This window comes from Ochotona princeps, chromosome 5 (assembly GCF_030435755.1).
Source record: "Ochotona princeps isolate mOchPri1 chromosome 5, mOchPri1.hap1, whole genome shotgun sequence".
Lineage (NCBI taxonomy): Eukaryota > Metazoa > Chordata > Mammalia > Lagomorpha > Ochotonidae > Ochotona > Ochotona princeps.
This window is the reverse complement of record NC_080836.1, coordinates 54,553,344-54,567,091: the sequence shown is the minus strand read 5'-3', so window position 1 is coordinate 54,567,091 and position 13,748 is coordinate 54,553,344. Positions and strand designations below refer to the sequence as shown.

General features: G+C 36.4%; 1 protein-coding gene across 4 annotated transcripts in view; it reads left to right on the top strand.

The window, feature by feature from the left end:
• Positions 1–13,748, top strand: part of ATF2 (activating transcription factor 2) — a 98,312-nt gene that overhangs the window by 45,730 nt on the left and 38,834 nt on the right. For 3 of the 4 annotated variants that reach the window (XM_004577040.2, XM_058664661.1, XM_058664660.1), the window contains exons 4-7: positions 4,174–4,243; positions 7,109–7,205; positions 10,129–10,247; positions 10,379–10,507. In XM_004577040.2, the coding sequence (XP_004577097.1) occupies positions 4,174–4,243; positions 7,109–7,205; positions 10,129–10,247; positions 10,379–10,507 (415 nt within the window). The remainder of the gene's footprint in view (positions 1–4,173; positions 4,244–7,108; positions 7,206–10,128; positions 10,248–10,378; positions 10,508–13,748) is intronic. The other variant, XM_004577041.3, reaches the window with a different exon arrangement.

Genomic DNA, 13,748 nt, shown 5'->3' with positions numbered 1-13,748 from the left:
ACCCTTCGGTGTCCTGGTTTCTTTCGCTGTGTTGTTTCTGTGTCTGTCTAGAAAAGCACCTTCTTGAATGAGGTCTGAGCTTTGCAGCCTTGTGGCTACTGTGATAAGACCAGTAATTTGTTTGTCGGGGTGACTAAGGCATGGGGAAAAGGGAAGCTTCCTGCGGTCATTGCCTACTGCCATTAAGGTGAATGGGGGGGCATATTGGAGTCGGGTATTTTTCCCCAGGCTAAATAGGCTGTTGTAAAATAGCCCTGTGTTTAAGTAGAACACAAATGGTGTAGACTATTTTAAAATGTTTTTTCCTGTTGCTGGAAGCAAGATTTTTTTTTCCTCCAGTCTTGGTTCTGAGGCCCTAGGACTCCTTAGGTAAAACAGGAAAGTGTTTCTGCTCGTGCCTTACTCTGGTTCTGCACCCCAGGAGCTCCCAAAAAGAGTCTTCCCTGACCTCTGTCAGTCAGTCTGAATTAAAGCTGAAGTATTCATGTGAATAAGGGCTCCAGCAGCAGGCTTCTGCTCCGTCTCCACTTTTCTCCTGAAGTTTGTTTGCTCTATGACCTCAGTTCTCTGGTGAGATGGACTAAGAGGACTTGGTATTTTAAATTTGGTTGTTCTGAGGACAGGAATCTGAGTTCCCAATATATATGGTGTTAATTCAGACTTCCTGGAAGCCTTTTGTGCTATTGATCTTTGTTACATGTTCAAAACTCAATAACTATTGTGGACCAGTGTGGGTTTTTTAGAAAAAAAAGGTGTATCAAACCTCTGATGTATTAGGAAAAAGCAGTGTGACAATATTGGCAAAAACTTTGACCTGTATCTCAGGCGATTAGTTTTTTTTGTTTGGTTTTTTACTGATTACATTGCATTATGTGACAGTTTCATAGGCTCTGGGATTCCCCCAACCCCTCCCCATACCCTCCCCCCATGGTGGATTCCTCCACCTTGTTGCATTACCACAGTTCAAATTCAGTTGAGATTCTTTTTTTTTTTTTTTTTAAAGATTTATTTATTTTTATTACAAAGTCAGATATACAGAGAGAGGAGGAAAGACAGAGAGGGAGATCCTCCGTCCGATGATTCACCCCCCCCAAGTGAGCCACAATGGCCGGTGCGCGCCGATCCGAAGCCGGGAACCAGGAACCTCCTCCGGGTCTCCCATGCAGGTGCAGTGTCCCAAAGCATTGGGCCGTCCTTGACTGCTTTCCCAGGCCACAAGCAGGGAGCTGGTTGGGAAGTGGAGCTGCCAGGATCAGAACCGGCACCCATATGGGATCCCGGGCGTTCAAGACGAGGACTTTAGCTGCTAGGCCAACTTGCCAGGCCCGAGATTCTTTCATTGTAAGCATTTACCAAGCATAAAGTCCATCATCTTATTGTCCAGATAAGTTCAACGGTTTCTTGGGGAGACCATCTCTAGTCTAAAGGTAGAGCCGGCAGAGTATCATCCCAATCAATTAAAAGTCCCAACATTACATCAATAACAATTTATAATGTTATAGAATTAGTTGACATGTTATTGAGTAGCCAATATGTAAAAAGAAAAAAAAAGAAAAAGAATGTAAGTTCTGAACCACATCCTGTGACTTCTACATTGACATTTCAATTATTAGTTTATATACAACCGGGTTCTATCCACCTTAAAATGGCTATAGATTACTATTCAGCTGTCTCGTGTCTATTTTCATTTTAGTATTTAGCAGTTTATAGCGTTGAGGCATGATTTTGCTGAACCTGGCTGTTTTTCGGGTAGTCTAACTCTATAACAAGACATATGTCAACAGTTTAGGTGAATAGTTTTAGGAGTGGTGTGCAGAGAAATCTTCAATACCCTAGTGAGGAGTAACTAATCTTTGTGTCCCACCTAGTAAGGTATAAGTGAATCCACGCTGACCGTTTCCTGTTTGTTTCTAAGCTTTCCTTGTTGTTCTCTATCTATTCTAGATTTTTTGTTTGTTTGTTTGTTTGTTTGGGGTTTGTGGAGCGATCCTGATGGTCATTGCAAGAGAGGGTGGGGACCCAAAGTCAGAACCAGGCAAGGACCAGAGAAAGCTCCCCTCCCTAGTCCCGAAGGAAGTTTACTGTTCTGTTTCTGCAGACTGCTTAGTGCTCCTGGTTGTCATTCTGATGACCTTGGATCCTGCAAGGCAGGATTGGGACTTCTTCCATCCCATGTGGTAGATCCAAATGGGGGTGGGTGACCTCAGAGTTCTCGGCCTCTGAAGGCACTCCAATTCCCCGTGGTCTCCTTGGCAGTTGGGATGTAGTCCTTAGTGCTCATACAGGTAGTCCTTGGTGAGGATCTGGGAGTTTTCAGGGTTGGGATACAAGCCTCCTCCTGTCCTCCTGCTCCACTTTGTGCATATGACCTCCTGTTAAGAGGTTGTTAGGATTGCTCCTGATTCCCCCCATATTCAGGCGATTAGTTTTGATTCCAGCTACATCACCAACAGAGTTGGAATCTTAGGATTTAGAAAAAGACCAGAATTAGAGATATAATATTCATTATGTTAATACAGCCTACTTTCTGTATCTTGGAGCTTAGATCTGTTGATATGACAAATTCATAATGAAATGGAAACATTCTTAAAAATATCATTTGTACTGGACATATACACACTGTTATTAAGCTGTATCACATCTGTATACATAGCATTTGCATTTTGGTTGTTTTGCTTGTTTTTTAAAAATTATTTTTATTTGCAAAGCAGATTTACAGAGAGAGATCTTCAATCCACTGGGTTCATTGTCTGAATGACCACCTCAGTGGCTGGAGATGACCCAGGCTGGAGCCAGGAGCCTGGACTTTCTTCTGGGTCTCCAACATAGGTGCAGGGGCTCGATGACTTGGAACATCTTCCTCTGCTCTCCCAGGCACATTAGCAGGGAGCTGGATAGGAAGAAGAGCAGCCAGGAGTAGAACCAGCATCCAATATGGGATGCCAATGCTGAATGTAGAAGCTTAACGTACTATGCCATGGTACCTTTCCTTTGTGTGTGTTGTTGTTGGCTTGTTTTGTTTTTGTTTTGTTTTATTGGGAAGGCAGATTTACAGAGAGGGAGAATCAGAAAGATCTTCCATCCGCTGGTTCACTCCCCAAGTGACCACAACAGCTAGAGCTGAGCCAGTCTGGAGCCAACAGCTTCTTCCAGTTCTCCCACGTGGGTGCAGGGTCGCTCAGCCTTGGGCCGTCCTCAGATGCTTTCCCAGGCTACAAGCGGAGAGCTGGAAGGGAATTGGAGCAGCCAAGATATGAATCGACGCCCATATGGGAACCTGGCACATGCAAGGCAAGGATTTAGGTACTAGGCTACTGTGCCAGGCCCTGTATTTTATTATTATAAGTAATATAGATGTGATATAAAGTACACAAGAGGATTTAAAAGATTATATTCAGTTACTGTGTCAGTTTCTATGAGAGAGGTGGACATCCCTGGATTTCAGTATCCTCAGGAGGTCTTGGAAACCAGCTCTCTAGACTGAGAGGAGCGACTCTCTGAGGCTGAGATGTATTTCTCTTTTGTTTTGTTTTCCCTTCGAATATTCCATGATACACATAGGAAAGACAGGGAATTTAAAAGGGATATAAAAATTTGCAGACATGTGCCTTTTGTTTGATGAGATATCTAGAGAGAAATATTAAACTAATGAATGAAAATATTTTACTAACACTAAGCACTCTTAAGATGTCTTTATACACTATGTAAAGATTGTCAAAAATATAATAAAATATTAATAAAATATTAAAAAACTGTACTCATTAATTTTTAAAAAAGATGTCCTTATACAATATGATCTTTACAAAACTATGTAGTACTTGCTCATTTGACTTTTTTTGCAGTGAATGAAATTTATTCATTTTATTGTATTTTCATATCATAAACACTCTTTCACCATATTTTGCGCTGACACTCCAAGTACTTTAAGAAGCTTCAGACCAGTGTTCCTAATCTTTGTTGTGCATATGCAAAATCTACAACTTGCATATATTTCACAATTCAAAATAAGTGGAAGATGTTAAAATATAAGCAGAAGTACTTTCCTTTATATTCATATATGTAAGTTGTTTAATAGACTTTATGGAAATCTAATCTTGTTCTATAACTAAAAGTATCCTCTGCTAAATAATGTGAGCAATAAGTATGTGGCCATATCTGTGTGTTCTGTTCCAGACTATACAAGGACCTGTGGAATATGAGTGATGACAAACCCTTTCTATGCACTGCCCCTGGGTGTGGCCAGGTAATATATAAATTATTTTAAATCATGTTATGCATTTTCATTTATTGAAACATTGATAATAAAATACTCTGTCATTTTTTGGCAATATTTTGTATAACTTTAGAGTTAGGATAAAAAAATCTGAAAAAGTGGATAAGATAATCTTCCTTTTTCCCCATTGGCACATTTGAATTTTAGAAAGTTCTGTCTCATGTGGGGAGCCAGGGATATTATCTGTTGCACCAGAAAAGTGAAGACACTGGACAAAAATCCAGGATGAACGTTTCACTGACTGAATTCTTACGAAGTGAGCTGATACTTGTCTGACACTATCACTAATGTAATCATGTTCTTAAGTCTTTAATACATCATCTTTAATACAGAACGAGCATGGAAGCAGTTTCAGAAAGTAGCATTTCAGTTTTGTACACAGACAAGCTATTAATCTGCTATTTATAGTTCTAATCTTAAAATAATTTTAAACACTAAGCAAGAGATCAAATGTATTTAATGTGTACTAAAATCACAACGAACTCATAAGGCAATGAATCATAAGCAATGCAGTGCTCATTGGTTATTTTTTTACTTGATATTTTAATCAAGATATAATTGATACATAATAAACTGCATATGCTTATATTATACAATGCATTACATTTTAACATATATATGCTCATAAAACCTACACCCATGTATCATCCCAGAAGCTTCCTCCTGCCAGTTGTGATTTTTTTTCACCCCTTACAAATCTGGATATCACTGATTTACTTTCTGTCACTGTATCTTTGTTTTCATTTTCCAGAATGCTATCTAAGTAGAACCATACAGTGTGTACATTTATGTGTCTCCTTTCACATTACATGATTTGAGATTCCTCCTTGTTATGTGATCAGTAGATAAAAGCTTTTTGTTAGAGTAATATTTCTGTATTCCATAATTTGTTTATCCAAATGTAAGTTAATGGATATTTGATTTATTTCCAGTTTTTGGTATTACAATCAAAGCTGGTATGAATATTCATGTACAGGGTTTTTTATGGTTGTAGGCTTGCATTTCTATTGGATTGGTTACTAAGGAGTGTAATTAGTGATGGAATCGTGTAGTAGATACATGTTTAACCTCTTAGGAAATTATCAAACTGCTTTACAAAATGGATATACCACTTTACATCTTACCAATAATTTAAGTCTTATGCCACATCCTTGTCAGGATCTGGTCTTGACAGCCTTTTAAATTTGAACCATTTTCTGTATGGTAGGCTGACACCTCATTGCAATTTTAATTTGTATTTAATGGCTAATGAAAAGATGATCACTTTTTCCTATGTTCGTTGCCCATTTAGTATCTTGTCTTTTATGAGGTGTTTTTTCAGATCTTTTGCTTGTTTTTTATTTTTTGAAGATTGGATTGTCTTTTAATTTTGAATTATAGATGATCTTTATGTGCGTTTTTGTGAATAGATATTTCTAATTTTAATGAAATATAGCATATTAGGTTTTTCCTTTATGATTATTGCTTTTGTGACATAAACTTTTGTATACATTTAAGTCACAAAGATATTTCTTTTATTTTTACTAAAAGCTTGCTTTTTCATTTAGGTTTGTCTCATCTTGAATTTTCATTTCTGCAATGACATTGGTGTTGAAACAGACTTTTTTTACTGTATTTTTTCAGATGTTCTAGCATCCTTGTTGAAAAGACTTTTCTTTTTCCATTGAATTACTTTGGCTCTTGTGCAGACGTAGATGTGTTTCTAGGCTTTGTATTCCCTAGCACTCATAAGTCTGTCAACTTTTATGTCATTACCACATGGTCTTGATTACTCTGCAGTTAGCATTCCAGGCAGGTGGGGTATGTTCTCCAGTTCAGTTCTCTTTTTTTCTCAAGACTGTTCTGGTAGCTTTAATTTATAGTCATACTGGTAAGGGTGTACTTGTATCACGTTATGGTAATTTACTTGTTGTCTAATGTTGTCGAGCAATGTAAAAGCAGAAGTTACCTGGATTGGTGCTGTTAGCAACAAATTGGTCAAGAAAGGTTTTTCTGATAAGGTGACACTCTGGATGGAGTCCTAACTCTTGACAGCCACCTGACATAACTCTAGTTGTTGTGGCCATTTGGGAAATGAACCAGCAAATGGGAGCTCACTTCCTCTCTCTCCCTCTCTACCAGTCTTGTAAATAATTAAATATTTTAAGAATGATAGTTTTGTTTTCTTATAAGAACTTTGGTGGAAAACTATTTTGGCTTTAAGTTAAAAATTTTATTTTAAAATGAAGTGATTTGATTGTCATTTATTGGATTAAAAAAAAGAATTCTAAAAAGATTTTCTTTTAGTGAGGTGGTAAGTAGCCTTAATTTAAGTAAATAGAGTACTTTCTTCTAAAGTCATTGTGTCATGGAATATTTCTAATACTATGTGATAAAAATTTAATATTTTTTAGAAAATTTTTAGTTTTACTTTTTTCATTTTTAACAGGTTCAATATAGTTCATAGATACAATTCCAAGAATATAATGATATTTGCTTTCTCCCTACCAGCCTGCCTCCTTTCCATTCTTTCCCTGTTTCTCCCTTTCCTCTCTTCTCTCTCTTTCTTACTTTTGAGGTAAATTACCTTCCAGTTGCATTACAGTTAAGGACTTAATGCTAGTGGTGTGTTTTTAAATCAATTATGTGACCTAATGGTGTTGTATATTCTTGGGTTTCTCTGCAAGTATTTGAAATCTGATATGTATATACTAACAACAAATTCTTTTATAGTTTAGAAACGGCTATTTCACTGTTAATGGTGGTTTTACATGTTGTGGAAATGAATTTCCTTATCATTTTACTTATTTGGTCCAATTGAAAATCTTAACTATATTTTAAAACTTTTTGCCACAGCGTTTTACCAACGAGGATCATTTGGCTGTCCATAAACATAAACATGAGATGACACTGAAATTTGGTCCAGCACGTAATGACAGTGTCATTGTGGCTGGTTAGTATATACTTTTATTAATAGCTTATATACATATTTCACCTGGAATGTGCACAATTTTTGTGTATTCTCTGTAAATACTCTAGTCTGGTGATACCCCAGTGACTTCATTTTCAGTAAATGTTGACAACATGTATTTTACCCATTACATTTTCATGTTTCCTTCTGACCATTCATTTCACCTTTCTATGTGGTTTTCATGTAGCTTTCAGTATCAGCTTCATGGAAGTTAATTAGAACTCTGAGAACATTCATACCATCTATAAAATTTACAGCTTGCTGATAATTGAACTGATATATCTAGTCATTGTTTCTTTTAGCTGTCTTGTACCTGGTTTACAAGGCTGTGTGAAGAGAGAAAAAGATGAAGTTCTGGTAGAGAGCAAGACCTACTTTTGCATTAGGATTTTGTTTCTTTTCATGCAAAATATCTGTCTTAGTAGCACACTATGAAAGGTGTCCTAAATTCACTTGGTGCTTTTTTGTGCATGTTGGCCCCACATATATGCAGTATTGGCCAAGTAGACAATTATTCTTCATAATATGTGAAAAGAAAAACAGTTCATGCATTGGTTTATTGTCATTTCATGCTGCATTACAGTCTACGTAAGTATTTATACACACATCTATGTACATGTATATAAAATATGTATAATTTTAGTACATTTATATTTCTTATAAATAAGGATTGCTATAGAAAATTTTATAGATTTTAGACATTTTTCTATCATAATCATAAATTTACATTTCATAAATACTGAAATTAACTCTAAGTTCTCTTTTCTCCTGTAAAACTTAAGTTACACTCTTTGTGAGTCTGGAATTACTAATACTAGTACTTTTAAACTGTAAGTGCATGCATCAAATTGTCATATCCAATAGCTGGGATAGATAGCACAGCAGATATTGGTTGGTTTTTCCTGTACTTTCAGTATCAAAACTTTTGTAATGAAATTGGGAGTAACAAAAAGTACATAATTTATCAAAAATAATTTATGTTGGAAAGATAGTTTCATAAATGAAAGGAAGCACAGAAGAATGAATAATGCATTTCTTTGCAGTTCTGTGTATCAGATAATAAGAACTAGAACAACAAAAAATAACAAGAGAAATTCACCTTCTTAGACATGTAGGTCTCCTTTCTCTGAATCTCAGTGCCTGTTGTGTATAATATTTTAACTCAAAAATATCTTGAATTTGCTTTCTAGACATTATTTTACTATTTATATAAATATATAATTTATAATATGAATTGGAATAGAAAACATAGTACATTCAAACACAGCATGTGATGATTTTTACTAACATGTTGACTAGCATTTATTACATGATATGTGCAGGATGTTTGATCAGTAGCCATATACAATCTGCATGTAGCACAGTGTGTCTATGTTGGTCTTTCTTTAAGTTTGACAGTTCCAGTAGTCATTAATAAAAGTGATTTGTGCTTACATATTTTAAGACTTCATTCTGTTTAACGTAAGCTTGCTAAAGAGCTTAGAGACCCTTTGAGTTTGAGATGGGTCAAATTTATGTTTGACATACCAATTCAGTCATGAGGTACGTAAGCTGATATATGTACTTAGGGTCCTTAATGTAATATGATTTTGGAGATAGGAGTAGGATGCAGGCTAAAGACAAACTGATGGGCAGCACTTCTGATGTGATGATTAGTGATCAAGCCAGGCCTGAGGTCTGTCGACTGAATAGGAAAATGAGTCCCATTGGTGGCTATTATATTTTCATGTAGTAACAATGTTAATACTCTGTATATGTTAGGGTCAAAGGTAAACTAGTAGTTACCACTGCATGACACAATAGTTAACAAGAATGCTCATTTTGATGTCATAAATGAGCTCATGAGTATTCTTTTCTAAACCTGAAGAGATAATCTTTAGTAGAATACCTTTTTCTTTTTTTTCTCTTTTCTTTTCTCTCTTTCTTTCTATTTCTCTTCTATCTTTCTTTTTTTCTTTCTTCTCTTTCTATCTCTTTCTTTCTTTCTTTGGAAGGGGAGGAGATTAAGCTAGATTCTTAACCTATAAAATTGATGCCCTAAAGTAGAGAAAACAGAGTTTGAATATGCTACCACTCTAGTCAGTATAAACAAACAGCTTTGGAAATAATACAACTAAAGCCAAATTCTTAAGTTTTTCTTTCTTTGAACATTGTTTTTAACTGACATTTGTTCTGTAAACAATACATAGACACACATAAGCTGCAATTTGAAGTACAGCTTAAATATTTTAAGTTCCAAAAATGTAGGTAATTATTCTTTTATTGCCTAAAAATTAACTAAAATGTTACTTAGACATTCTGTATAACTCAGGCCAAGCTTTTAAAATGCATCAAAATTGAACAATAGATCTAGTAAATACTAATATGGAGAGGTTTATTTTGTTTTTAAGGCTTTCACTTTCTTTTTCTAACTTATATTTTAATCTACCTACTACAGATATGTTTTAATTTAAGCTTGCTTTCATGATGTATTATGAGCAGCTAGCAAAAGTGCCAAGTTAAAGTGAATATGCATACTCCTAGTCAAGTATTCCCCAATTACATGTATTGAGACAGTAATTTTTAATGCCAAGTTTTGAAAAAAGTTCTTATCACTGTTACAGACAATAGCAGTTTATCTCTTGAGAAGATGGTTTGCCATTCTACTCAGAGGGAGGGTCTGGAGAGGTGGACAAAGAGCAAAAGAGGACTTCTTTCATACTTTGTGTTCTCGAAGTTGGAAGAAATACCTGGAAACACAACAAAAATTTAACAGATTTTTGTTTGCTTTAAAGGGAAGAGGTCATTGCAAAGAGAGCATTAACAGCTGTGACTGAACCAGTCGTGCTAATTTGTTATTGTATTTTAGCTTCTTGATATGGACAATATTTAAATCTATGTGATTATTTGTTAACATTTATTTCAGATCAGACCCCAACACCTACAAGATTCTTGAAAAACTGTGAAGAAGTTGGTTTATTTAATGAGTTGGCAAGTCCATTTGAGAATGAATTCAAGAAAGCTTCAGAAGATGACATTAAAAAAGTATGTTGTTAATCATGGAATTTAGAAAGTACTTTTGGTAGAAGTAATGCTAGCATATACTTCAGACTTTGTTACCGTAGGCTTAGTGATTGGCTGTGTTTGAATTTATTTCTTTATTGTTTACATTTTAGATGCCTCTAGATTTATCTCCTCTTGCAACACCCATCATAAGAAGTAAAATTGAGGAGCCTTCTGTTGTAGAAACAACTCACCAGGATAGTCCTTTACCTCACCCAGAGTCAACAACCAGCGATGAAAAGGTGAGTGATGTTTGTAATAGAAATAGAAACTAAGGGGGAAAAGTTGGTACCCAAGTAAAATTTAGTACTTAATGTGTAAAAGCCTGTAAATAGCCAACTATTTCAGGGAAAGATTCTCTCTTTTCAGGAGTGGGAAACCTTTTTTCTGCCATTTGGATATTTATAATATTTGTGGATCATACAAAATTATCAATTTACACACTAGTCTTCTGTAGACTTACTGATTTTCAGGTCTCACTAGTGTTTGCCTTGGCAGGGCTGAATGAAATGATTTCACAGGCCTTATGTGGTCCACAGCCTGGCTGTTACCCACCGTGTTATAAATAATCAACTTACAAAGAAATTGTAGGGCCCGGCAGCGTGGTCTAGCGGCTAAAGTCCTCACCTTGAACGTGCCGGGATCTCATATGGGCGCCGGTTCTAATCCTGGCAGCTCCACTTCCCATCCAGCTCCCTGCTTGTGGCCTGGGAAAGCAGTCGAGAACAGCCCCAAAGCCTTGGGACCTTGCACCTGCGTGGGAGACCTGGAGGAAGTTCCTGGTACCCGGCTTTGGCTTGGTGCAGCACCGGCCATTGCGCTCACTTGGGGAGTGAATCATTGGATGGAGGATCTTCCTCTCTGTCTCTCCTCCTCTCTGTGTATCTGACTTTGTAATAAAAATAAATAAATCTTAAAAAAAAAAAAAAAAAGAAAGAAATTGTAGGGGAGAATAGTTATGTTAGGTAAAATTTGTTTTGAAAGGGGAATGTAAATGTGTCACTTAGTTTTTCTGAATTTGCTGGTTAGTTACTTTTAGATGAAATTACTTAAGTTTATGGAGAAATTTATTTTGATGAATAGTTCAATATGAATGTGTTTGATTTTTTCCATAACATACCTTCTTCATGAGTTTTTTTTGAAGACTGCTGGTATCCAAGAATTTCATATCAGCAGCGTAATTAACTAGTAAGTTATATGAACAGTGATTATTTAGGATTTCAAAGGGAAAAGGACTAGTTATTCTCATCCGTGGATATTGGGTAGCAGCAACTGAGATGATGATACCATCTGGAGGACCCTCTAACCTGGGACCACCTGGGCTACAGTTGTGGTTATGGGTACTCCTTGTTTAGCTTTTTGTTCATGAGCACATAGAAAGTACACTAATTTAGGAGTACCATGTGTTTACAAATGAGGAGATAATGGGGCATAAAAAGAGATGATATTCTTATATAAGTTTTTCCTAAAGCCGTAATTTTTTGGACTCCACCCACCATGGCTGGGCAGTTACTTATGAGGAAAAACAGTTGTAGTTTTGTGTCATTGAACAAATGGGACATGTTCAGTTGATGTTTTTTTTAATGTGTGAATATCATAGAATGTGCGTTCAGCAACCTCTACACATAGGCTGTTGGTGGCATAGTGTACATATAAAAGGTATGTAGAATTACCTGTTTCTTCAGTAAATCAGCCTGATCTACTATAGTTTTTTTTACTTCATAAATTTCGGGATTTTTTTTTTTTTAACTTTTTTACTGTTTCTAATAACAGTTAATGTGAAACACATAGTGTGCAATTGTATAAATATTCTCTATATCCTTATTCTATAAGGCTTTTGTTTCTATTTATTCTTGTTTGCTTTTTAACTTTTCTGTTACAGTACACACACATTAGCCCAGGCACCATATCAAAATCCTTAATATCACTGACATCACCCTTCACATCTTATCCCATTGAGAAGTCTTTAGGTGGAGTAACACACATGGAACTGTTATTTCCTGTGATGATAGCAATGCCTGCTGTCTGAAGTAACTTCTCACCTAGGAATTTGATCTTACAGGGTTTTTTTTTTAAGGTTTTTTTTTTCATTTTATTCTTCTGATTTTAAAAGCATGCTCATATAAACACTTGAACAATAGAAACAAATGAGGTGGCAGGTATTGTGGCACATCAGGTTAAACCAGCACTTGGGATCCACCCCGACATGGAGTACCTGGTTTGAGTACCAGCTACTTTGCTTCCAATCCAGCTTCCTGCTAAGGCACCTAGGAGGCAGCAGATGATGGTTTAAGTAAATGAGTCCATAGCTTTTAGCTTCTGCCTGAATAAATCCTGGCTATTGCATACATGCTTAATACCTGTACCCTATGTTATCATTATCTTCATATATTTAATTCTGTTGGGTTTGAACATAAAATTTTTTCCACATTGTTATAGTTACTAACATTGCTATTAAATCTTTGAGATCCACTTTCTTAGAAAACATTTCACTCCCTCCACACTTCCAGTTTTTCAGTGTGGCTGCTTCTGCATCGTTTTGGAGGCGTTCCTTTTTTCCATATTCCTCAGTCACTCAGGACTTTCACTGGGTAGATCATAGCTATGATAAGTTGTAAAAAATCAACTCTGAGCCTAGTCCCCAAATGATGCCATCCAGACCCTATATTTAAAACATATCTCTAGGGACTGGCACTAATCCTCCACCTGCAGTGCCAGTATCCCATGTGTGCCAGTTCATGGCCCAGCTGTTGCATTTCCTGTCCCATTTCCTGCTTAAGCGTGCGAAAGCAGCAAAGGAAGGCTCCAGTCCTTGGACCCCTGTACCCATGTGGGAGATCTAGAGGAGGCTCCTGGCTTCTAAGTTCAGAATGGCTAAGCTCTAGCCATTGCTGCCACTTGTGGAGTGAACCAGTGAGTGGAAGATGTCTCTCCGTCTTTCCTTTGCTCTGTAAATCTGATAAGTCACCTCCTGTAACACATGCCAGGTGACAGGCTTCTTCTGAGCAGGAGCATTTTCAAAGTCTGTCACAGGTATAACTAAGTCTCAAAGCCATTGCTGCCACTTGGGGAGTGAACCAGTGAGTGGAAGATCTTTCTCCATCTTTCCTTTTCTCTGTAAATCTTATAAAAATGAAAGAAAATCTTAAAAAAAGAAGTCTGTACTGATAACATAAATCAACTCCATCTAGATACTTCTATGTTTCATAGACTTCTTAAACTTCAGACATCCGTCAGAGCCCTAAGTTATTCTCCCATTTTGTTCAACTTGATAAGTTTTCTTTTTCTTCCTAGTTCCTCAAGCCAGGGGTTGAGAGAGCATCCTAATTCCTTCTTTTTGTTCACACTAAAACCAACAGCAAAATTTATGAGCCCTACTTGCAAAATATATGTCAAATTTTGTCCTCTTCAGTTTGTGTTCAGTGTCACCACTTTGAGCATCATTTTTTACTTGGAGTATTAGCACTTAGCTTGGCAATTGGA